This window comes from Ursus americanus, chromosome 11, assembly GCF_024610735.1.
Source record: "Ursus americanus isolate L20-20 chromosome 11, mUrsAme1.1.p, whole genome shotgun sequence".
Taxonomy (NCBI): domain Eukaryota; kingdom Metazoa; phylum Chordata; class Mammalia; order Carnivora; family Ursidae; genus Ursus; species Ursus americanus.
The window spans coordinates 18893006-18920566 of NC_142137.1; the positions used below are offsets into that span (position 1 = coordinate 18893006).

General features: G+C 37.0%; 1 protein-coding gene across 6 annotated transcripts in view; it reads right to left on the reverse strand.

Moving 5' to 3' along the window:
• Positions 1-642: 642 nt before the first annotated feature.
• Positions 643-27561, reverse strand: part of ASCC3 (activating signal cointegrator 1 complex subunit 3) — a 329433-nt gene continuing 302514 nt past the window's right edge. For 4 of the 6 annotated variants that reach the window (XM_045806990.2, XM_045806992.2, XM_045806991.2 and 1 more), the window contains 5 exons: positions 13845-13996; positions 12000-12147; positions 8542-8751; positions 6241-6416; positions 644-6158 (listed from right to left, as the gene is read on the reverse strand). In XM_045806990.2, the coding sequence (XP_045662946.1) occupies positions 6011-6158; positions 6241-6416; positions 8542-8751; positions 12000-12147; positions 13845-13996 (834 nt within the window). In that variant the 3' untranslated portion in view covers positions 644-6010. Of the gene's footprint in view, positions 6159-6240; positions 6417-8541; positions 8752-11999; positions 12148-13844; positions 13997-27561 lie in introns of all 6 variants that reach the window. The other 2 variants (XM_087865343.1, XM_045806995.2) reach the window with 1 other exon arrangement.

A 27561-nucleotide genomic window follows, 5' to 3' on the forward strand; every position in this document is an offset into this window, starting at 1 on the left:
TCTGTAATTTACACCCATTTTGTTTTTTGCTGGTCCACCATGGTATTTTGTTTTTAATAACCCTTGCATCAATTTGACTAAAAAGCTGTCACAAACCTAGACTTACACATCCAAATCGGTTTACCCTTTTAGACTATCACTTTTGGAAAACACTCACCAATCCTGATGTATTGCCATGAAGAACATTTTTGGAATCTCCCTTTTCTGATTGTCTTTGGTGTTGATTTATAAGCCATGAAAAAAGCAGTTTCATTTTTATGGCAGTCAGCATTACTCAGTGTTAGCCTTTTCACTTGCAGGAATTATGTGGTTATTTCAGAAGCTCCATTCCCTCCTGAGTGGTTGGTGTTTTTGAGGCCACTGGCAAATATGGGCCCGATTAGCTGTAGGGAGTTCTAAAACCGGCTAGCTCAGCCCTTCACATCCTGCAAAGTGCAGTCTTCTGATTCCAAGATCTATCAGGGTTGAAAGCTCTGGAGTAAAATTCATCTTAGATCAGTCCTACAATCCTCAAATCATTAAAAACTGTTTTCACTATGACTTGGAATCAAAAGGTGCAATCATTCAAGGCAACTATCTGTTTTCAATAGACAGGCACAGCGTCTATGTAGTTTAACAAGTCCAAATAAAATCACGGTAACAAGTAAGGAAACATGGGTTTGGGGATTCAAAGATCTTTTAATGACAAGGCGGTGCTGTGATTCTTCTGCTAACCAAATATGGATTTGCAGTTAATCATCTTCTCCAGGACCTCTCTATAATGAGAGAGGTTAACATTAATTTACGGATACAGTATTACTCATGAAACTTTAATCATGTGCATTTTAGAAATATTTTCCAAATTACAGGCTAGTTGAAGAATAACAATAAAAATTTAAGTATCCATTCAGATGTGGCTGTCTGGACCTAAAGCTTGACCTTGGGTAAGACTGGATCCAACCCCTGACTAGGACCCCAAGATCCATCTCAAATTGACATACGAAAGACTTGAGAAGTTTCAAGCAAGGTGGAATCCCTGAAATCTTTAGAAGTCTCACATTTGAAGCATTTTATTTTCCAGGGGTCGTACAGAATGCTCATGATGAAAAGTGAAAGAGCTGAGGCTGATGTTGTGGGAATAACTTTCTAGACATCACTGCAACCATTCTCCATTACTTAGAATCAGGCTTCCTGGACAACCTGGAATCAATAATTATTCTTAGAATTTTTGAGGACCTTAAAATAATATAACTTGAACTCATTAAACTACACATTTTTATCTCCTCGTTTTGCTTAGATTTAGAATTTAGATTTCTGAAAGCAGAAAAAGAAAGCTAATCTAAGGGCTCAAAACATATCTTGGAAGCCAAGTTCTTTTATATTTACTAATACTCAATCTGAAGATTGAAAACTTACTTCAGGTTTTTCTTTTTACTTTTTAAAATGTTTATTTATTTTAGCGAGCGAGAGAGAGAGAGAGAGAGAGAGAGTGCACAAGTGAGCAGAGGGACAGAGGGCAATGCGGGATTCAATCTCATGACCCTGAGATCATGACCTGAGCGAAAATCAAGTCAGATACTTAACCGACTGAATCACCAAGGTGTCCCTAGATTTTTCTTTTTAAAGAAGCTGGGTTGTGAAATAGTCTTTGCCTACTCAGTTTGGATTATTTCTGAAAGAGAGAAGGCACGAAGTTATTATCAGTTCATATTCTTCAAGCATATGGAGTTCTTGTTTGGGGATCCTTTCATTGTGAGTAGTTAGCAGTAGTGATGGAGGAATGAAAGACTTCTGGTGAGAGAAGACAGTACAACCTCAGGCTGAAAAGGTTTTATGATAATTTTGAAGTTTTAAAATAACTATAATATCCAAGATCCATTGCTTCATAAAAATATTTCATTCCTTTTTTCCATAAATAATAAGTCATCATGACAATAAAAGTACCAACTAACCTAAGTTTCCCTTTCCTCTGTGGGGATGTTATCAGACGTTCAGGTAAGCACCCTGCTCTGGGTGAATCCGGGAGAGTAGTTGCAATCTCTAGTACAGGTGTCAACGGAGGTGCATGTGCTGTATTTTAGAATCCATGTGTCTTCATGTTCATTTAGTCATTCAGCAAGTATTTATTAAACATCTACCACGTGCCAGGTAATGTTATACGTCCTGATAACGTAACCAGGCACGAGAGCAACACAAATCCCAGCCTTCCTGACTTAGTCAGGAGAGAGTAACAATAAACACATATTTCTGTGGTGATAAGAATAATGGAGAAAAACAAGAAAGGAAGATGGGGAGGACTGGTGGGCTCGGGTGGTGTTGCCATTTAAACAAAGATGGCTAGACCTGTGGGCGTCTGGCCAAACAGCTGTTGAGACTGAAGGAGTAGCAAGAGCAAAGGTCGTGCATGATGTTCACCAATAGCAAGGTGGCCACTGTGGCTGGGGCCGAGTGAGCAAGAGGGAGAGTGAGGAGATGAGGTCAGGGGGAGTTAGGGGAGGAGGCGCAGACCATGCAGTACCTTGTAGGCACTGTGAAGAGTTTGGCTTTTCTTCTGATGGAAAGGCGTTGGAAGATTTTGAGCAAAGCACGCTCATCACCAGACTTAAACCTGTCAAAAGGATGTTTGTTGTGGAGTGAAAATACCATAAGGGGCAAGAGTCGCGGCAGGGAGGCCGGGCAAAAGGATGCGGTGTGGCTGACGGTGGTAGTAGTAAAGATGGTTGGATTCTGGATAGATTTTAAAGGTAAAGCTGAACGGGTTTGCGGGCAGATTAGGTGTGGGTTGGGAGAAAAGGGGAGTCGGAATGACTCCAAGGTTTTGGTCTGAGCAACTGCAGGTGTGTGTGGAGAGCGTGCTTGGGGAGTGATGTGCAGTTTTCTAAGGCTACTGACTTAGTTTACTAGAAGGAAAAACGTGAGGAGGAGGATCTGTCTTGTAGATTTTCACTCTGTTGCATCATCTGTGTAGGCGATGGTAAGAGAAAACAGGTCATTTTTGGTGACTAAATATTGCATCGCTGTATCCTCTTCCCATCAAAGAGCTGACCATGGAATTTGGGAAGTATAGACAGAGAATGGTTCCTTATCCATGTCAACTCATTGTTGAGGCTGAAGGTCCTGCATTCTTGTGTTGGGGCAATAGGGATGTGGGATTGTTTCTGACACTTGAATTTCAATTGTGCCTAAATGTAACTAGAGACAAGAGGACCTGTTTGCAAGAGAACTGGTATCCACTTTGTCCTGAGGGAGAACAGGGATAAGACTGAGGAACAACCCAAATATTTTTGGGAGCATGGGTGAGGAATTTTAGCTTCAGTTCAATGGTGGTAATGTATGTGTAAGGAAAATGTATGTGCAGGGGAAAATGTTGGAAGGAAACAGACGTTTTCTGATTCTTACCAACTAATGTCCACCCTATCACTACACACTTCATCTCATTAGACCTTTGCCAAGCGAAGTCTGCAGAACTTACTGCCTCTCCTTTCTCATTGCCCACTCAGGCCTTACCTTCTGCAGTCTAAGCTTCCTCCATCCCCATTTTGCTGAAATTACTCTCTTAACAATCATTAATGACCTACCACCCACAAAGCCAGAACTCTTGATTTGGTTCTTACTTCCTAGGCTTCTTATATTTAGTACACATGACCCACCATAGGCACAGATGCATGCCTTCCCACACTCCTGGCTAGCTCATGTCTCCACTTCTCCGTTCCACTCTCAGAATGTCCATTGTCATAATCTTCTGTGGTGACCTGCCAGGGAATTGTACTGTCTTACACATAAGATTTGCTGTCCTTACTCTCTAACTCAAGATCATTCCAGATTTTTCCATCCTTCTTGCCTATTGATTCCTTTCATGTTTCTGAAAGAGCGGGCCAACTGGACATCCTAGGCGGGGTTCTCAGAGCCTTTGTTAATGCTGATCTACCTGCAATGTTCTTTCCTCTCTGCTTTCACAATTCTAACCGTCTTCAAATCCCAGCCTACATATCGTTTCATGATTTTTTGTAAGAATAATATCTCACTGCTGCAGTTACTTTTATTATATCTACCTCTTCTTTTCATCACCAGGCTGCCTTAAGGGCAGGATATGTCTCTGATTCACGTGGGTATCAGAGTACTCAACATACTACCTAGAACGAGTATCTGACTGGCATTTCAATTATTTGAACTTGATGAAATCCAGAGGAATATAAAATGGAATATGAAATTAGTCTGATTATGTTGGCACATGCCCTGTTAGAACGCAAACTTAACACTAACATTTTGGTTGAGTTATGAGTGAGAATAAAGTCATGGACAAATAGCGTTCATCACTCACTGAGATGGCATGTTTCCATCCAAGCACACCTTGCCTCACTAGTGTCTTCTGTGCCTTATTGCAAACTAATCACTCTTAATTTTACAGTTTAATCAGTCACGTTATTTTTCCCTCTCTGAGGGACAGAACAGAAATTCTTTCTTATTGCTTCTATGTCCTGTGTCACATGTCCAGTGAAGTAGATTCCTACCTCCCCAAACCTGCATGGTCTCTCAACACAAAGGAGTGATGCTGAGAAACATGAAGACAATGAGACGGTTTCTCCTCAGCTTCCTGCAGAGACTGATGACCATTTGTGCATAACCTTTCATTTTCATTTAATTTCACTAAAACAGGGGTTAAGGTATAAACTTCAATTAGGAAATAAACCACCACAGGAAAAGCAGAAATAACCCTTTATGTGGAGTAAATTTCTGAGACAAGAGCCCTTCAGACGCCTCGTACCCACTGGACTTCAGTGTCTTCCCATTCATCACTCAGATTTAATTTTGTAGAGTGCATGCCTGTCTCCCCACCCCACTTTTATTTATTCTTACTTTATTATTATTATTATTGTTCAGCCTGGACAAGAAGGCACACAAAAGCAATATATTCCAGTTTATGAAAAACTTTTAAATTCTAGTACTTGAGGTGTTTACATTGGAAAGTATTTTAAAATAATTCATTACAGGACCAGGAACAACTGAAATTACTTTCCAAGGATAGAATTTCATTCTGTATATTATATAGACATTGGATTCGAACAACATTTTAGTGTTTGAAAAAAGTATTTTTTGTGATGGAAACCGAATGGACATAGAGATACTTCCTTATCACAAGTGGAAACCTACCTGGAGGGGTTGGAAATGTTCTGTGTTTGCCTCAGACCTGTCTTGGAAGGCATAAAGATGACGAATTGTACTGTGTGGTCTGTCCCTGTTACAATACGAATTAGACTGTACTTCTCTCTAAATAAATACATCGGAAAGAGAACGGAAGTGAAGTCTTGAAGTAGAGGTCATGAAAAGAAGAGTAAGGGGGAATAAAGGGGAAGGAAGCAGGAGAGAGAACTCAATCAAGCTTGTCTTGAAGTGGCACTCTAAATATTTTATTTCCACCAGTTACAGTATCTACATTTTCTAAGATCAGTATATTCTGTTTTCTTTATCATCACTGGGCTCTGCAATATAATTTTACATCATATATTATTAACATTTTTGACTATAAGAAATTCTTGAAACTACATATGATCAAAGTATAAATCTTGCTAACGACCCACATTATGTGCCTCCATACAGATTTATCGTATGTGTTTTATGCTGCAGGGTTAGAAATCTGTTACAACAAATCCTAACACTGCCACGCCTCAGTGTCGTTTCCCTTAGAAAAAAAGAAACCAGCATTCTTGTAAACATTACACTGTGAGATACAAAATTTGATGTGTAATTCTTAAATCTCATCTCAATATACACGAGGTTCTCCCACATGCGTGTTCATTGCACATATCAAGAAACCCATGAAGTCAACACTATAAAAGGCAACATTTGTGAAAAGGCACCGCAGTTAGCTTTGTGTTGCTGGAGTCAATACTGCGGCCGCTGTCGATTTCCTGGGTGTCTTGAGGTCAGAAGTTGATTCCACCAAGGCAAACATCAAATAATTTGGCTTTGTTAGATGAATGAACAGTCAGACTTCTTAACCACTTCTCTCACATGGACTGTTCAGGTCAGGTTACTTCACTTTCAGGTCAGTCAAGGCCTCGGAGACCTCCTCGTTGACCTGTGCGGAAATGCTTGCTGGTGTGACGTTGAGATGAATGTCATACTGCTGGTCCAGGCCAAGGTAGCAGTCGCTCATGAGATACAGTGTGTAGATATACCTAAAACATAAAAACAGAACAAAGCGTGAAACCACAGTCATCTTCAGTTCTTTCAGAACTTTGGTGGTGAGATTCTGCTTACCTTCCAGGTAGTTCAGGGGTATAAAAAGAAATGGAAACAACGTGATGATTTCGAACATATCCTACTCTTTTCAAAGCGATGAGTTCTCTCTTATCTACTTCTCCTAATATCAAAAACCATCCTTCATCTTTTAATTTGGGAAATCGGGGGGTAACTGCGTGGCTGTCTTGCTTTCCCTGTAAACCAGAAAAAGAGAGAAACCATTAATAATGTCTAGACTGTCTATGCCCCTTGGTTGTGGTTAAAAGGCTAAGTTGTTTCCTTGAAGGCCGTAACTCTACACGGTTCAGTATGTCTATCTGGGATGTTTTAAATTTTCTGGCTTGGTGTCTTTGATATGCTATCACCTACCATTTTTCAGGACCCTTGAAGCACATTATAGATACAACTTTGTGGCTATAAGCACCACGGTATTGGGCTCAGTTAGAACAGAAAGCCCCGAATCTTAATATCAAATTAGTAAATTCTCACATCATTCTTATAAGTGATATTAATACCCCATTTGCAGATGAACGGATTGAGATATAATCATGTTAACCAAATCGTCCAAAGCCTTGTTCACAAGAAACTGATACCTAGGGGAAAAAAGACAATCAAAACTAGACCATGGACCTCAAGATAATAAGTACTATATAATATAAATACCTTCCCTCAACCCAAGAATAAAACTCACATAAAAAAACATATATTCTAATATGGCAATATTAAAAAATCCTTTCTTTGAGGAATGGGAAATTGTAAGCCAAGCGATTTGTAAAATACATTAATCACCACAATCCAAGAACCTACATCACCATAATGGCAGCACTTGAAGTCTTTACTTTAGATAGATTTTATGAAATACGAGATTATTTTAGTGATTCTTTAAGACAATGACATTACGGCAAAAAATTTACTAATAATGACACGCTCTCAATCAGAGATCATTAAATATTCTAGAGGGAGATGCTGCACTTAAGACATTTTAAAAGAGAAGTCTGAGAGCAATGCATTTTTACAGCATTTAGAAACAAATTGAGAGCTTTTCTAGTATGATTAAATCTAATTTTTAAGTAGTAATAGTAAGGTAGAAAAATCTTAGTTTTTCCCCCATGATTTTATCTATATGATTATTACTATTTTTTTTGTAAGTTGGGATAAATTAGGTCATCCAAAAATGCTCATATTAAGACCTCTGAAACACCAGAAGCCAATCAGTTCGTACTTAAACTGGCTGATTTTTAGAATTAGATATTAGATGTGATGGGACCCGAAGGCACAGTGCTAAAAAGATGTAACGACAGAAAGCTCCTGACCATTCTGTGTTTGAAACAGAGTGGACAGTACTCATGAACAATAACCTCAATCCTGAGGGCTTACTTGATTTTATTTATTTACTTTTTAAATTTAAATTCAATTAGCAAACATATAGTAGTACATCATTAATTTCTGATGTAGTGTTCAATGACTCATTAGTTGCGTATAACACCCAGTGCTCATCGCATCACGTGCCCTCCTTAATTTGAGGGCTTATTTTAGATATGGGAATGCCCCTGACGGCACGGGGTGAAACAGAAGACAAATTCTTTCTTATTTCAATTATTGTGGTACTAAAAACCAATCTGCCCACATGCTCTGTACTAATATTCTTAGAGGGCCAAATGTTTAAGTTTCTGTGTCATAGGTAACAGAAAAGACCAGAGTAATTTAAAATGAACGTGTTGTAAATTTGTGGCCTGTATGAACACGGACAAAGCTCTCTCGTGTGCATTCTAGTGAAGGAAGCATGAAGATGTGGCAACCGAGGCAGAGAAAAGCTTTAGTGTCTTATTCAAACTCACAGAGCTGAGTGGGAAAGCTTTGCCCTCCTTTGCACCTAGCTACATGTGGTTTCTATGTACCAAAGTGTCCCTGGGAAGTGCTAATCTAACCTTAATGTCCTTAAAAATCATTTGGGGTGCTGGGTACAAGTACAGATTTTGAGATTTCTCCCCCTGAGATTCTGACGCAGCCAGTCTGATAAGTAGGGCCAGAGAATTGGTACTCCAAATTCCGGGAAATTCTGCAGGGCTGAGGAGACAGACGGGAGGAGAACGGTACTCCAGGCAATGTATTATTATGTAAGGTGCATCTTCTGGGGCTGAAAAATGGCACATGAGGAGAACCGACTGGTTCCAGAAGACTGACTCTCACTGCTTAAGGCCAGTTGAGAAAGCAGGATTCGTGAATGACACGGGCACATTAGTAATATAAAAGATATGCGTGGTGGGGCATGCCGGGATCTGGTGTGAAACATTTGAGAATGGAAACCAAACACTATACCTTGTGGGACCCAAAGTGGACTCTCTGCAAGCTGACTTGAAGCACATACTCTTGATCAGCATGCAATCTGATCCACCTGTTGTCATTTCGTTTGTCTGCAGTCAGAGTTGTGATAGAGAGTTCATCATGTCCCTCCACTGAGTCATCCCACCAGCCTTTGACACTTAAGCCAACATCTATCACTGGCAAGCGGGATAAGAAATTCCATGCCTGGATATAAAACAGAAGAAAACATAATAAAGGAAGGGTTAATGTGAAATGCAGTGATTTAGAAACCGTGCTTTGAAAAAAACCAACCTCTTTGTTTTGAGATTCATTCTAGATTCGGTGCAGTTATAAGAAATAATACAGAGAGATCCTGTGCACCATTTCCCCAGTTTCCCCCAATGGTAGCATTTTTCAACATACACTATTAATACAGGATATTGACACTGACACAATCCACAGTTCTTATTCAGATTTCCCAATTTTTTTTGTACTCATTTGTTTGTGGGTAAAAATAGTGTGCTTTTAATCTCTGTAGTTTAAAGTCCTTTTAAAAGCAACTAAAAAAGTATGAATCAGTCACTAAACTTGTCATGTGACTCCTTCACTGTAAATCCCGCCTAGATAGCGTGTGGCTATTGACTATACTAACCCATAAGTTTAAAAAACGTTTGTTTTTGAGCTGGTGTGCTTTAGAGAAGCATCTGGTCTAACACGTATGTCACGTACATGACTTCTAAGGCAGAGAGCATTACTGGGGAGATAAAGACAACTTGAAAAAACATTGTGATGCATTGCTGATGTCGCTCGGCGTCATTCATCGACTACTTACTGTACAAAATGATTTTTTGGTCCATACTCCAAATGTATTCTGAAAGGAGAACATTTCTAAATGTTTGTATATCACAAGGAACCCTGTAAGTCTAGGGTCCTTCTAGAAATAAATATGTATTTTCGGCATTATACTGAGAATACCAATTAAAATGATGCATACTCAAGGGACAGAAAACATTTTACCAATTTTATTCTTGCTCTTTAAATTGAAAGACATTTTGAGAAATCAGTATACATAAAGCAAGTGCTGATCAAGAACAAATGAATTTCTAAGTCTACAGAAAGGATGTAACAAAATAAACTTAATGTTATCACATAACTTATTGTCACCTTTTCCTAACACTTATAATTATTTAGAGTATCACTATCAGCCAAGAAAACTTCTCAATATATTGGTTGGTTTTATCAGTTGTTACCTTCTAAGTTAATTTTTAAAAGAGCATGAATACTTTAATTTTGTATTTTCTTTTCTTTCTTAACTATATACCATAGATTTCCTTATAGACTTTGATGTTCTGTTTGCTAAGATTTTAGTGCTGCCTAGTATACCTAATTGAAATGAAGTAACTGATGAATCAAACTACCTCTCAGGAATTTAAAAAATGTAAATCTAATGCAGATTTTCAATCCACCTACAATCCTATAACTTGTCTTGTGAATCTGAAATTATGTCTGGAGTAGATCTTGAAATAGTCAAGCTACAGAATGGTCTACACTGTGCTTCAAGGTAACAGATGGCCTATCCCTTGCTAGAACCAGTAGTCACTGAGTAGAGAAGCTATACCACTTAATGTTCTAAGCCTGGCCAGAGTGGAAAAGTGATCAAGGGCACACTTAAATACACAATTTCTGTAAAGCATTTAATTTGTGAGACAACGTAAGTAACATTTACCACACGAAGCAAGACTTCATCTTTCTTTACTTGTACTATTAAATTAGTTACCAAAAGATGTTTTCAGTTATTACAACTCGTTGGGATTTTACTTTACAAGGCACCTAAAAGTCAGATCTGGTTTATATATTTATGTGATCTTTTTGGTAGCACTTGATATTATTATTTTTCATCCTTGTTGTGTACACATATATTTGTTGGGTGTGTGTATACACACACACACACACACATATAAAAAACATAAGCTATTTTTAAAGAAACTGCTAAGACATTTCAATACCAGCCAAACATATTTATCTGAGGATTAATCTTCATCTATTGAATCAGGCAAGAGCACTGCCATGCATACAATTATTTAATTAGCAGCCAAATCCTCTGCCAGTCAGCAGCCGTTCCAGGCATACTGATGGGGTAGAAGATGCAAATCTCACAGTCGTACTGCTTTTTCTCATTACTACTGCAATTAGCACTTAAATTGATGCTTTAAACATACTAATTTCTGGAATAATTCAGGATTTGTATGTTACCTGGGATCGCCTCACTGCAGAGCCGACACCAGATTGCTCTGCAAATTGAAGCACTTTTGAGCCAAATAACCATCATCATATCAGACTGAGCCAATTTGCATTTGGTTTTAAAGATAACAGAATGGCAATTTATGCAAATAAATTAAGTAAGTTTACTTCTGAGTTCTCCCTGAACTAATTATAACAATGTTCTAATTTTTCATCACATCTAAAACTTGGCTTGAAATCAGTGTATGTTAGGCTAGAAATTTGTTGTTGCTAACAGAAGCCTTGTTTTGGTTTAAATATATTGTTTTTATTCATAATTTTGATGGTAATTTAGTTAGAAAGGTAGGCACTTATTATGAATATTTAAGTTGTTTTTTGTGCCAATTTTGAGTTCAACAGAAATTGAACAATCAGACTTTAATGCCTGTAATACTTATTTCTAAGTTGCTCAAAACTAAGTTCCACTGGAAAAAAAAGAATGACATGGCTTAGAAGTTTTTTTAATACCTGCATTTGCAAGTCAACATGTTAATTATGTTATAAATCCTGAATGTTTGACATATTTAGGGTAAAACACCTTAAGACTTGAAAGTCTATATATGCCAAATATTTCTGGCGTCGTTCATTCATATTTTTGGCCTTTCCAAAGACGGTTTGGAGAGATGACCTATGTTGTCTTTTACAACATAGACTTAGCTTTCTAAGTTATATGGTATACAAATAAGAAGTTTACTTAAAGAAATACTTTAGAATCTAGGAACAATAAAGTGATTAAAATAAAGGGGGAGGGTATAAGAACGTAGCTGAGGGAATTGCATGAAAATCTACCCAACTGAAATTTATACCCAAGTGGGTAATGCAGCCTAGTTAGTGATGGACAAGCTACTGTAGGCCTTTCTAAGCTGGTTTAATGGCATTATACTGAATCAACTTCCAATAATGCCAATCCTACTACTAATTATTGTTACTGTAATTATTTTTAATATTATTATTGAACTCTGTTCTATATTGGGAATTGCATAAAGCAGTTGACATAATAATATCCTGCTTAATTTTCACAAAACTTCATGAGACAGGTATGATGTGTCCATGTTCATGACCAAGTAAATGGCAGACAGAATTCAAACCCAGGTGAGTCTGACTCGAAAACCAATGCTTTAAGTTAGAAAACTCTTGGTATAATTTCCTGGACAGAATAAGGAAGCTTTGAAACATAGAAACAATGGCCTGACCTGCTTCATTTTTACAGCTGGTAGCTCATTTTCCATCATGGAACTGAATACATGGTCTTTCCCTCCGCAGGCATGGATCAGTTCAGGAAGGCAATCGATGAGACCATGGCCCCCACCACGTACACCCTTTATACCTGGGCTCCATTTCCTGAGAAATAATATCAACATTAATCAACTAATTCTTTCATGGTGCAAATGAGAATTCCTGACAATGGTGGTTTACCAAATGAGGACAGTTTTTTAAAATTAAGACTACTATTCAACTTTTTAAAGGCCATTATCATTAAGTTTCAAAATCAGCCAGCATTCTCTAATGTATCAATCCAGGCAGTAAGGCTATTAGGACATACGGTATGTAAATCAAATGTGAGCTCAGTAACACTCAGGGTTTACAGGTAGGGGTGAGTGTCTATAGGAAGGCACTAATGTATACCGGTGCTTCCATGTGGATAAGGCGCTGAACTGGAGCCCTGGTATGTCTTTTTAATGGATGTAGGCAGGTGTCTCTAATATAATTATTTGAATAAAGTTTTCATTTTAAGTTGTTGGGAACATACAATTAAAAGTACATTTTGGGAATCTTTGAGATTTATATACCACAATAGTGCCAGAGCCCCAAGAACAGTCCACCTAAATATTACCCTCTATTTCCTGTTTATATAGCAAGAAGAAAAATACAATTGAAATGATATAAATATAGTGCTTTTCAGGGTGACAGCAAAGAACTGGATCAAGTCTCCTAGACCCCAAGCAGCTTTCCATAACAGATCTGCATGCAGCGTTGCAGCAGTCCCCTTATGTACCTACTTTACTGCTGAAACCCAACTCCTGTAACTTTTAGTACCATATTGGAAGGGTTCCTGAAACTGAGCTGCAGACATGAGGTGTCTGCTTTCCCCTCATGCCACCTGCTGCTGGTGAGGCTCACTCTCTGAATGTGCCTTTTAGTTTCCAGGACATCCCATGGTGGGGACTCAAGCACCATGGAAATAACTGCCTTGGGACCCAGTACACTTGAGTCCAACTGCGGGACTTTCTGAGGAGGTCCCCGTGTGTGTGAGGTTCTGGGTGGCATCTGTATCTAGATGACTCAATGAATGCCCCCCTTAGTCCAGCTGACAAGAGGAAGTGGGTACTTGGTGGGAGCCTTCAGTCAGACCGTTCTGTTTGTCTACATGACTGTCAACAAACATTTTAGCTGCCAAGTATCTCTCAACTGATGTGAAACACTGGTGTGAAACCAACACTTTCATTTAAACACTGCCAACCTTACTTGTAAAACGTACTGTTCTTTTCCTTGCTAAAATATTTGCAGCTATGTATACAGGACCTAGAGGTTAAATAGTCTGACGATAATATAAACCCTTCTTTTTAGTACAGGTTCTATCTTGAGCTGATAGTATATGTAACTACCCCGTTTTGGACATTTTGTAGATGTACAATTTACTTTTGACCACGGATTTCAGATCCCTCAAATCCACTGTGCAATAAGAGAAATTGGTAATTTATTTTGATTTAGATCACAAAGCACTTTCATAACATCTTTTAAGATAAAGGCTGATATTGTAAAGGAATAAATGCAGTTAAAGTAGAAATGTATGTAATGCTGCAAATAGAAAGCAAGAGTAGGTTAAAATGAATTGTGATTCAGCTTGTGGTAGATGAACAAATTCTAACTGAGACCCTTATATCACTAGGCCACGCCTCCCTCTGGGAAACAGGCATTTTCACTGTAAAGAATCAATATCCTAGGCAAAACATGAAATTCAAGTGACCCCACAGGTAAAGAAAATATTATTTTTGAAATTAAAAAAAGCCAATTAAATTGAAAATTCCAACTATTACTTGAAAACGTGAAGATGGTGGTGTTCTATGTTTGGTACTGAAAGAAGAGAAGAGTCCTTTAACCATCGACCCTGGATCACCATCTGAACCAGATTGGTGATATTCAGGGCAGTCACCAGCCAGCCCTGGTTTGCAGCCACATCCAGCATTGCCTGAACAGGGAAAAAAAAAATGCACATATTATAAGAATACCATGGCACTTGCCTTCTCCACTGGGGATCTCATGTTAACCTTAACAGAAAACAAACGAACATAAAATAAGCATTATACCTCTAAATTACTATAATCAAAATGAAAACCAGAAAGTAAACCACAGCTGGATTGGAAGGAATGAACCAAAACTCCCAATAGCATTTGTTCCACATTACTTCCTATAAAGTGCCAAATATTTAGTTTTTTTAGGGTAGCAAATATAGCCAGGTTATACTGGGAACCAGTAATAAAACAAAGAGAAAAACTCAGTGTACTTTATGAACAAATACCCATATAATTCACTGTATCAAAAGCATTAGAAGCTGCATCTAAAGAGTAAATCTCAGGAAGTCTTTTCCAAATTTAATATCAATAATGGTAAGGCAATAAGTTTTCTTGCCAAAAATTTATTTTCCCCCCAAAGCAGGCTGAAGACAGAGCCCTGGTTTTCAATAAAAATAATACACTACATACTTACAAATGGGGCAACTGCCAGTGGTCCAAGCGGAATGATGAGAAGCTATTCATATTAGTCTATACATTTAATCTAATGTTTTATGGACAAACAAACGGCTGCATTTGCTTAAGGCAAAACTAAACAGTGAAATCTTATTTAAACAAAGGAGAAGTTTACACAGGCAAAGCTATTTCAATTAAATTAGATTCTGGAGAATGCTGACTGAAAGACACATAAGTTAATATCATGATCTGAGGCAGCTACTTACACAATTTGAGGAGTGTACTCTCTTGTTTTGGGGAAAGGAAGATATGAAGATAAGAGATATGAGATATACCTAGTAAATGCTGAAAATGATAGTACAATGGTAAACAGCTCACCACCAACAAAATATTTATGAATTGTATAAATCTATTAGAACATTTTTGGAAATAATTTTTAAGGCATATTATGCTAGCAAAATTAATTTGTCATACTTCTTAGTACTAAGGCAGACATATTTTCCTTCTAAGTTTTGAATTTCCTATTCTGTGTCCTCTAATTTAACAAAAAGTAAAATTGTTTAAAAAACATCTGGCTAAACTAATCTGTTGTCTTTTACATGCATTACAGGGAAATGGATCAACATTTCTGGCTATCATGATTAATGTGATGAAATGGTCAAACTGGGTTTTAGCACCCACGAGTCTACCATATATGATAAAGCCTCATACTGGAATAACAGATATATTTATATGTGTGCATATCAATGTGTAGACATGTATGAATGTACATGTTTATCAATCTAGGGAAAATCTGCTTCCATTCTTCCCATTTCTCTGCACAGCTGATTAAAATGCTTTGCCTTTCTTTGAAGTATATGAAACAAAAAGATCACGATAAAAAAAAGCGCATCAGTTCGTAAGTCACAACTCTTGAGTTCTGTAAGGCAAGAGAAAAGAAAAAAGAAATGAATAATCATACCTAATGTGGTACTGTGATGGTGTTAGAAGTTGTAATGTGGGGGTAACTATGGTGATTTTACTTGTGATTTTACATTATAACTTGACTGGAAATAAATTCCAGACCAAAAGCTCACATACAAGAAGAGCTGGATGGATGGACCATATGTTTTTAACTTTGAAGTTTTCATGATGAAGTTGAAAGATTTCATAAAATTTATGAGCGTTCCCCACAATTTTTCATTGTATCATCCAGATGTGAAAATGTAAAAAATCATGCAAAGTGATTGCTTACATGAAGTAAATGAAAAGCCATGTCATGAATTGAAAACTATTATTTCTCTTGTTTTAATTTAGAGAAAACGCAGGTAGGGAGACCAAGAATCTGGGATGAAAAAGTTTTGCAACTACCCAAATGTAGTGAATGAAATGTTGCTCTCTGCTCAATCACTCCCTAGTCCGGTCTGTTTTCTATGCTCCCCTCCCCCACGCCCATCACTGTCTTAGTGCAGACCTTCAACAACTCTCACCTGGAATAATATAACTACCCCTCTATTTTCATTCTCATATAATGTTTCTTCAATCCATATTTTATATGGTTACCAGAGTAAATTATTGGGGAGGCGACATGGATCATCTCATGCTCAAATTTCTTCAATGGTTTTGCACCATGTAGAGGACAAAGCTAGCACTTCTCTGCACGACAGTTTTGGTCTGTGATCTAGCTGGCCCTAGCTTTTTACTCTGGCCCCTTCCTCCCTGTACTCCTAATATAGCAATACTAAATTACTGCTATTTCTCCACATTTGCCCTTGCTCCTAAGGTTCTCTTTTTGTAAATCCTGCTCTGTTTACCTGGGAAATTCCAATTCATCCTTCGAGTCTAGCTCAAATGCTACTTCTTACTGTAAAGTCTCCCTGATTCTTCCAGATGGACTATAGATATTTCTTTCTTTTCGTGTGAGTCTGCTGCTCTTGACACATGCCACCATTAACCTATTGTGATTCTTTGTTCATACATGTGCCGTTTAAAGTATAGATTTCTTGAATGGCAAGAATCTAGAAATATTCTGCTAACTCCAGCCCAGTGCACTCAAGAAATATTAGTTTTCTGAGGAATATTGGTAAAAATCCAGTTATAACCATGATAACAACATTTTGCCTAAGTTATTGCACACTCGCCGAAGAAAAAAATTCCAAGCTTTTAGTGTCAAATAGACACAGAGTTGAGTCCTAATTTTGTCCCACTTACTATGTGAATCTGGGGAAATCTCTTAACCCTACTCTGTCGGACTTCTCATTTATAGAAGGGGTATTATAGCTCCTTATAGGGGTGCTATGAGGGTACGATGAGATAATGTACTACGTAAGGTATCTAATATACTGCCTGGAACACAGTAAATCTTAACAAACAGGGGCCTATTTCTAAAGTTTTTCTATGATATGATGAACACCCTAAAATAGTCCATTCTTTCTAACAGGGATTTCCTTTGGGCCTTTTGGTGTTGACTTCTGCACTCAGTAGTACAGGGCTTTGAGGAGCAGATGCATGGAAGAGGCAAACAGTTCATCAGGAGAGGTGTCCAAATACAAGAAAGCCAGGGGAAAAGGCTGATGACAGTCCCTGAGGCTTAGGGCAAACTGGAGGATGTGGGCTTGGATCTCAGTGTGAGTGGGCAAGCCCGTGTTGCTGTTCAGAGGTACATACCTAAAGAAGCTAAGGCCAGGGGATGGTCCGGTAAATGGACTTGAGGGTCCTGATAGCCTGTACTGACATACCTCTGCATGACTGAGCCAAGGATGGATTCCCTGTGTCTGCCTTTTACAGCAGTCTTCCTCATAGGTAAAGGCTAATAAGGTTTCTGCTCCTCCCCAGAGTAAAGCTGACTTTGGTAGCAGCTAGAGATCATGGCTCCATTCCCCAACTTACCTCAAAGTCCCTTACAGAGATTTTTTTTTTATTTTAATATTTTTTATTATATTATGTTAGTCACCATACAGTACATCCCTGGTTTCTGATGTAAAGTTCGATGATTCATTAGTTGCGTATAACACCCAGTGCACCATGCAATACGTGCCCTCCTTACTACCCATCACCACTCTATCCCTTTTCCCCACCCCCTCCCCTCCCTTACAGAGATCTAATGCTCAAAAACAAAGGTGGTTTTTAGTACATTGAGGAGATACAACTCTGGACATTCTTTACCAGCTTAGCATAACATTAGGCAAACACTTCATCCCCCTTTACCTCACATCCACTTTCTACTTGGCACACTACTTACAGGGCAAAACTGGGATGATTCTAAGTATAAGGGAAAAATGGACAGACACTGACTCTGTGTACGAAACTTTCTCCGACCAAGTTGGCACGAACTTCAGTTGACTGATGATTGAGAATTCTTTGCCATTTCCAGTTGTGACAAAATGGAAATATAATTTCTAGCACTGTATTCATTTATAAAATTATGCTACAATTAAAACCTTATCATAATTAATAGAAACTGTCGAACTGTCATTTATTTACAGGACAGCAGGTGTTGAGTTTGGTTTTTAACACATTTTAACTGAGGTGCCACTAGGAAGCCAGGTGAGAAGTCCAGGTTAAAACTCAAGAATTTCTGAAGTATTTGGCTTTATGCCAAGGTAAAACGACAACAAAACCACAAACTACAAAAATCGACCCCACCCCTTGCTCCTAAAACCACAAAAAAATTAGAGTTTAGAAAATGGATGCTTTCCTGGAAAAACTTTTTAGGCTCTAGGAGTCTTAGAGCCAAAGGCATGCTTTATATCTTGAATAGAACTCATGTCCTGAACATTTATTTTGAATCAATTTCAAGAATTCCCTAAGCATATCAGGCTTGGTCTTAGCATTTAAAAAATTCAACCACATTTTCATGATGGTGTAACTACTTCTGCAAAGGACGGATTTATCAAATCTAGAGCTATTTTCTTTTTTTTTTTTCTTAAAGATTTATTTATTTATTTGACAGAGAGAGAGACAGCCAGCGAGAGAGGGAACACAAGCAGGGGGAGTGTGATAGGAAGAAGCAGGCTCCCAGCGGAGGAGCCTGATGCGGGGCTCGATCCCAGAACGCTGGGATCACGCCCTGAGCCGAAGGCAGACGCTTAATGACTGAGCTACCCAGGCGCCCCTAGAGCTATTTTCTTGTCTTCTGCTACTGTAGATTATACTTAAAAATGCAAGTTTGACAACATATCTCTGTCTTATGGCAAATAAAACTTCATTCAATTATTAAAAGTCCCAAACAGTAAATTATATAAAGTCAAGCTGTAGAGACAGTATCATATATGGTATATGAGTAAAATACTTGTATAATAGTGCACAGACTATAATACACTTTCATAAATAGCTCACCCTTCATCCAGAACAATACCAAGTATGAGGCAGGCATTAGTACCATCCTCCTTTCATAGATGGAGAAACGGAAGCTCACAGGTGTTCAGTGGCTATGTAATCACACCAGTCAAAAGTGAAATTAAGACTTGGTCTTGGTTTTCTAATCAATCACCTGTGTTCATTACACAATATTCCATTATCTTTGAGTGATTTACATTGACCTTGGCTTGTTTTTTTTTAAATTAAATTAAATTTTTGTATTTTAAGTAGGCTCTACACCCAATGTGGGGCTTGAACTCATGACCTTGAGATTTAGAGTCACGTGCTCTACTGACTGAGCCAGCCAGGTGCCCCTACCCTGTCTTATTTCAAGAAGGATTTAAAGTGGCTCACATCTAACCCTTTCCCCCTACATAACAGAAACATACAAACTCCAGACAAAATAATTAGGCATTTAATCAATTACTGTGTCTGTATGAATTTTATCAATACAATTCTCAAAAACTTAAAATTTTTAAATTAATTTGAATCCATCATCTGGTTATAAGTACATCTTAATATTTGATAGGCAGGCATTATATATCTTTGGGAATCCAACCGAATTCTGGATTTAAACAAGTCAAGGGTAATACAAGAACTCTGAGTACTGTGACTTAATTAAAGTCAACTTCATTGGAAGGAAACAGAATTACTGATCATCAAAGGAAAAGCTATCATTTGATATACACCAGGAGGTATTAAGATGAGGCTCTAAGCCCATTATTTAAAATTTTCTAAATTTTGTTTGAAAAGTCTGTGCATTAGTCCTCAGTGTCATCAAGACTCTGCGGCTGTAGAGTGCATGTATGCTGTGGGACAGATGATCAGCCAGCTCCTCTACCCACAGCCCCCTCGGCATTCTGACTTATTCCCTCTCTTCTTCCTCCCTTTATCCTTTCCTCTCTTTGAGGAACTTTTTCTCTTTATCCTCACATCTCCTGCGAGTCATCCTTGTGTATCTAGTGGTAGTGAAGGGATTGCAACAACCACATGAAAATAAGATTACGACAAATGTTGAAATGGCTAGATAATGTTGCTACTTCTGTTCAAATCAGATGCCATAAAGATAATACACTGACAGAGTTTAAGAGAAAGATTTATTTAAGGTCTTGAATGAGAGAAAAAGATTTTCATTAACTTATAGCAGTCAAGTGACTACTTATGGAATGTCATGAGAATGCAAAATACTATGGAAAGATCATCAGAAACAATGAAAGTCTGTGAAACTCACAGCCAAGAGGAGTCTAAGGACATGACAACTAAACGTGATGTGGTATCTTGAATGGGATCCTAGAAAAGGAAAAGGACATTAAGTACACTAAAGAATTCTAAGTATGGACTTTCGTTAATAATAATGTATCAATATGGTTCATTAATGGTGACAAATGTATTTTATTAATGTAAGATGCTAATAATAGAGGAAAACCGGGTGTGGGATGAGTAGGCCCTCTCTGAACTCTCTTTGCAACTTTTCTGTAAATCTAAAAGTGTTCTAAAATACCAAGTTTGTTAAAAAAAAAAAAAACACCTATGGAAATTCATCCAAAGCAGCTTGTTAAAACATTAGTTGTTAGACATCTGCTAGAAAATGTACTATGTAGTTCAAGGGCTCCCAGACGTTTTACAATGATGGGAAAACCTGAAAAAAAAAAAGCTTTCTTGACAGAAAGGCATACTCCTTTAAAGGTTCAGGTCAGTCGCCAGTAATGATACAGTATTTTGTCAATAATTAAAATGCTATAAGTACATTTATAAGACTCTTTTTCAATAGCAACAGTTGTTCACTGTAACTTTCTCCTGAACTTTTACCCCCAGAAGGTTAGCATTCAGGAAGCTCAGCTGCTGTCTAACAAACTTAATTAATCAAAAAGTCATTTCCGAGCTGTAACTATGAGTAAAAGCGCTTCAAGTGTGCTAGCAAGCCTACAAGTTAATCAAAATGCTAATGCAGTACAAATTAAAGTTGTGATTAACATTTCACAGTAGCTGCTTAAGTGAGTTGATCACACAAATGGGTTAAGCATTACTCATTTCCTATAGCCCCAACCGGGAAAAGGGTTGTTATGTGGGTATAGGAGAGGAGCTGGGGGTAGAAGGATCCTTCATAATAGCATCACATCATCAATCGACCATCACCAAATTGTCATACAAAAGCTTTCAGGTAGAGTCACCCAGGGGGAAATAGCCTTCCAAATTATATTATAGTCCTTGAAGGGAGATTGCCTATAAATCCACAAGAATAAGTAAAGGTGTTTAACACCTCAAAATCCAAACATTTGTGTTAGTTTTGGAAATGCTACATGCATCAGCTCCATGTTGTTTCTTGGGGGAGGGGAATGGTACCTTGTTTTAAGTGTTGTTTCCCGTGTTCTACTGAGGAATTAAAATGTATCTTTGATACATGAAAAAATAACTACTAACCGGATAATGATTCTAGTTTTTATTTTAATTCCAGTATGGTTAACACATGGTGTTATATTAATTTCAGATGTACAATACAGTGATTCAACTGGATGGTAATTCTGCACCACAGTGTGGATCTTTGCATTTGGAAGAATAATCATTCAGGATTAAGTTTATTTAGATTTATTTGCTATTAAATAGTCATCCATTAATAAAACTTCATCAGGCTTCCATGGCAAGATCTGAGCTCCTGGCAGTCTTGCCAGGAAAGCAGCCTGAATTAGACTTCCCTGGCTCCATGAATTTGATAAGGTCACACTAATGTTTACAATAAACAGACTACATTTGTTGGTAGACAATACAGATTTGGCAGATAATCTCAAAAACATTGTGAGAATCCACACATAAACAAATCTCCCTTTTCAATCCTCTCCTAATAAAGAACTAGAAAGGAAAAAGTGAAATATTTATTCATTTCATTCACCATGATATACTGAAATGTACTACATGCCAAGAATTATGCCCAGGTCACCTTGTCAGTGACATTATAAATGGTTATTGATAAGGTTCCAGCCTACTTTGGATGATGCAAAATCCTCTAAATATATGCCTATAGTATTAATATTCCTTGAAACATATACATAAAACAGATATATTTAAAACGCAATAGTGTAATTTTCATTTTAGGATCCTTTAAAGACTTGAGTTGCAGCAATTAACTATTTTTTTAACTTCTTTAGATTATAGATTGCTAAATATGTATAATCCAATTTGGAAGTCTAGAAATTATTTACTTATAATCCACCCATCTTTTCTCAAAATGATCTGAAGCAGCTTTCTGAAGTCTATTGTGCTGTACTGTCCACTTAAAGATAAGCTTTTCACTTGGTCTAATTATAAGCATTTAAAAGTATGAAAGGATTCTAAGAATATACAGAAGATTTTAGCTACCATTTGCTATATCAAAACATTTTTGACAAGTATTGGATTAAGGATTTGACCAAGTACTTCTTTTGTTAAGCTTAGCAATACCTGGCCTATTTTCACTGCTAACTGTATTTGACTCTACAATTCTAAAACTTGTTCACTTAATTGACACTGACATTCTTCAATACATTGACGAGCCACTGAACATGTGCTTAGTGCGCCCATAGGTAAATACTCCTCAAAGGTTACATTAGTCTTGCTCCATGGCAGTTTTATCTACTGCCCTCATCAAATATTTCTATGCTTTTTAATCTACTACAAACGGAAATCATTTGTTAATGGAAATATAGACCCAGCCAAAGTCATAGTATTTCTCAGTTAAAAGAATAAGCCAATGAAAAATATTCGTATCATTGCATCGCCTTTTCCCTTATCTGATTCTTTTCTGTTCTCAGACTCAAACATGTGCACACATATATATCTTAAGTTTATCGATTCAAATCTCTTAAAAATAGACTGAAAATTTTCAGAATAGCTGTGGGTTACAGAAAAAATATAATACTGATTATTTGAAATGTAATGCACTTTATCAGAAATAGTTTACAAAGATGTCAAATTATTGTTTGAAGTTTGGGCTAAATAACAGTTTCACCAATAAACTTTTAGAGATTTGTTTTTGCAAATTTAAGAAGGTTCTCTGACTGAAGAAAAGTATAAATACCTATTCAATTCACATATTTCCTCCCCTTTACTTTTGACTAGCGCCATTTATGACAATTGATAAAGCCCTATTAGAACATGTTAGATGGTAACTAGACTATTGTGAGCATTCTGCAATGTATACATATGTCAAATCACCGTTTTGTACACCTGAAACTAATATAATACTGTATGTTAATTATAGCACAACTAAGAAAAAAATTCTAAAAAGACCCAAAGGAACAAAAAGCATGTTAACATGAATTTGAGGGGCATATGAGCTACATATTATCTCCTGTGTGCAAGGGAAGAAAGGCTGAACACAGTAGTTCCAAAAGACCTGGGCATGAAGGAAAATAAAGTGAAATGGCAGCTCCTACATTTAAGTTAGATGCAAGAATTTATAAAGCAGTGGAAACTTATCTGCCAGAACATAGGTTTAAGGTACTGAATCACCTAGATTATTATCAAAGCAGGTCCCCTGGTTTACCTTTGCCTATTTCCATTAGGACAATGGAACATGAATTCAATCTATATAAACATGTGCCTTGCTTGGTATGCAGAATATACAGAATATAGAACTTTACACTCTTCCTCAATAGTAAAGAGGAGATGTCTGCTATCTTTTGGGGTGTTGGTAGCTCTGTAGCTTGGGGCAAGGAATCGCTGAGATTGCCTATCGCTGCCAGAAGTTTGAAATTTTTCAAAAAGAATTGGTGTGATGGACAAAGGCTGCCTTCAGGGAAGCCCGATTAGTTGGTGGTGATTAACCAGTGAAAGAAGCCAAGAACCTAACCTAAGCAGTGTAGGCAAACTCTGAAGAATGAAAGAGAAGCATAAAATGTGTGTATGTGTGTTTTAATAGTAAATCTATGCATCGGTTTTTCTAGTATGCATATACTACATTACAGGGTTATTTTGTAATTATGATAGCATTTCTCTTTCCCTTGACGGTTATATCAGTAATCTGATCTTTCCTCCATTATTTCCAATTTTTGTAGTTTTAGGGGAGAATGTGTGGAAGTAAATGGTTAATTCATTGGTGTATCTAGAATAATATAAAAACCTTGAGAAAGAGCATAAGCAGTTGATATAAAAAGGCAAATAGGCTATTTAACTGGACACTGTAGAGTAATATAAAACAATTACAAATATCAACCAGATCAACAAGTTGCTCTTAGAAACTGGTTAAAGTAACTATAGATTGTTGAAGGCAACTAGAATAAATAAATGGAGGTGATCTGAGTATACATTAAAAGGAAGTGATGAATTAAAAATATTATTCATGGCCTAGTGGGAATTCTTGGTTTTAAAAAAAAGTGGAAATTCCTGCGAAGTCTTCATATTTTAAAACAAATTCTGACTAGACCATGAGCACAATTTTTAAATCCGTCCTTATAGGACAAAGGGAACCCGGTGAGATATACCTTTCTTACATATACTAACCTATGCTGAAAACTTTTTCTTTTTGATGTGATCTTGGGAAAACTACTTAGTGTTCATCTGTAAAATGAGCATAACTGTATTACTTCATTAGATTATTATAACAAATGCAATGCAAAGCAAGTAGAACAGAGACTGGTACAAAGGAAAGTTCTCAAAAACTGTTCAGCACTATCATTGTTAATGATGGTCTGTCTTTTGGGCCATCGTTACATAGTGGTTTTTGGTGTGGGGTGCAGGGATAGTGCACAATTCTCCAAATAATTCTGGTCAAATTTGGTATTTACATACATTAACTCCATTAAATTTGGAAACAAAGGTCTCCAGATAACCTTTCTAATCAACCTACAGTCACATGTCTGTGTGTGTGTGTGTTCTTCTTTCATAACAGAATCATCTTATAGTCTTTAAAGGCACTCATGCTAAATCTTTTAAAATAAATATTAAAATGCGCACAGATATTTTGATCTATTAAATTTACACTGCAGCAGCATGAGCCAACAGGTCAATCTATTTTCTACCACAGCTGAAAGAAACTTTCCTAAATAACCCAGCAACCTGACCGCACAATCGCTCTTCCAAGCACATAGCCCTCTCGTTCTCAGCTCACTGAGTCAGCTCCTCCAGCCTTGGTTTCCCTTTTTCCATGAAATACGTGAAAGCACTCAATTACTGGGAAGTTTTGCTATAAATACCAAACAGGAGGTAGTGGGAGTGACTAAGATATAAACCTGTACCCTTATACTACTTGGCTCACTACTGTATTTAGATAGTTTTCATTTAAATGGATGGAAAACTGCCTGAACCAATACTTTTTAAGGCTGACAATATCCACGTTATCAAATGAGAAAAATAGGGTACAATAATAAAACTGTCAATCAGCCTCAGAACATTTTACCAACTCTTGATTCTCTCCCCAAAATTTCCATTGGCAACGCTCATATTCTTTTCTCTCCCTGGCTTTTCTGCTTTTAGCACAATCTTACAAATTGCAGGAATGAGAGGATTTAGGATACAAAGCTGGTTGCTATCTCTTTACAACAAAGTTTTTTACCAGGCAGGTTCTGAAAAGCCAACTCAACATTTAAGACAATCATAACTAATAATTTATAATAAAGAAAATTCCACCACAATATCTGACTACAGAGGAGTCATTATATAAACTATGACTTTCACAGGAAGGAATATAGTGCTGTCATTAGAAATTATGCTGAAAAAAACATTTAGTGTTAAAGAATATTTAATGTTATAAATTATTAGGTTAAAAAGTTTATAAAATAACATGATAAAAATATGCAAAAGAAAAAACTGAGAGAGCAAGTATGTATATGTATAAATGTACAAAGAAAAAGAGCTTTTGAGCTTCCGTGGACAAAAAAGAACAAAACACAATTATTGTACTCAAGCTAGCAAATTTGGGTTTTGTAGGAAAAAGGGTTAATAATTCTAAAAAGACATCAGGAGTATGCTAGGATTGAGGAAACAGTAATTTGTTTTGACTAATGAGAGCCAAGTTTTTCATTGATGGAGAAAGGAGTTATAAATTTAAGAAGAGTGAAATGAACTTTTTGGTATTGGACTGGAATTGGAGGTACTGGAAATGAACTTATGGTTTTGTAAACACAAATGTTTTCACACACATATATATGTATACCTTGAGATAAGTAGATACACAAATGGATATGGATGTCTGTCTATGCGTACTTATATTTCCTAGCTTTGTCCAGTGAGTGGACCTAGAGGCAAAGATACCCAGGTAGTGATAGAGTCAACAAGCTTCCAGATTAGTTCTCTAAACTATTCTCTGATAAAAATAACCAGGGCTCTTTGGAAACACAGCTGATTCCAGGGCTAGGGCAGGGAAAGGTACAAGACAGAAGATTGCAAGGTGATGTTAAAATAATAATGTGGGCATGTCAAAGGGATACAGGAGCCAGTGTGAGAGGCCCCAGTGGTTGATGCTGAGATAATCTGTGCAGCAAAATAAATAATGATAGAAATGGATTTTACCCAGTAGAATAAAACAAACACTCATAACTATATAAATAAATAAGTGAATAAACTAAATAGAGAAGAACAAGTTCTTCCTTCCAGTAGAATTCTAGGAAAAACGGAAACAGAAAATCAGAATAGTAATAATTTCTTCAGACAAAATTCAACTGGATGCTGAAAATAACATGCGAAAGTATGATAAGAAACAGGATATTTGCATAATCTCAAATCTCAAAGCATCTCCCCACAGAATACCTATTAATTACAAAAGGCAAAGAAGTAACTACAGTGGAGTAGTGTAACTACAGTGAATATATATATTCAATCTAAGTATGAGGAAACATTAGGCAAACCCAAATTGAGGGACAGTTCTATAAAGTAACCGGTCAGTACTCTTCAAAAGTGCCAAGATCATGAAAGTCAAGGAGACTAAGGAGACATGACTACTAAAAGCAATGTGGGTTTCTTCAACAAAGCAGGAAAGAACTTCCAACGGCAAAAGACAGTAACTTCAGCAAATGGTGTTGGGAAACATGGAAAGCAATAAGCTCCAAAGGAATGAAACCTGCCCACTTTCTTATACCATATACACAAATAAATTTAAAATGGATTAAAGACCTAAATGTAAAACCTGAAACCATAAAAATCCTAGAGGTGAGCACAGGCAGTAACTTCTCTGACATCGACCACAGTATCTTTTTTCTAGATAGGTTCCCTGAGACAAGGAAAACAAAAGCAAAAATAAACTATTGGGACTACATCAAAATAAAAAGCTTCTGTATAGTGAAGGAAACAATAATAAATCAAAAAGGCAATATACAGAATGGCAGAAGATATTTGCAAGTGACATATCCAATAAAGGATTAGTATCCAAAATATATAAAGAACTTATATAAATCAATACCCCCAAAACAAGTAATCCAATTAAAAATGGGCAAAAGACATGAACAGACATTTTTTCAAAGAAAACACAGAGATGGTCAACGAACACAAGAAAAGATGCTCATTATCACTATCATCAGGGAAATTCAAATCAAAACTACAATGCAGTATCACCTTAAACCTGTTAGAATGGTTAAAATCAACAACACAAGAAACAACAGGTGTTGGTGAGGAAGTGGAGAAAAAGTAACCCTCTTGCACTGTTGATGTAGGAATACAAACCGGTGGAGCCACTGTGGAAAACAGTATGGAGGTTCCTCAAAATGTTAAAAATAGAACTACCCTATGATCCAGCAATCACACTAATGTGTATTTACCCAAA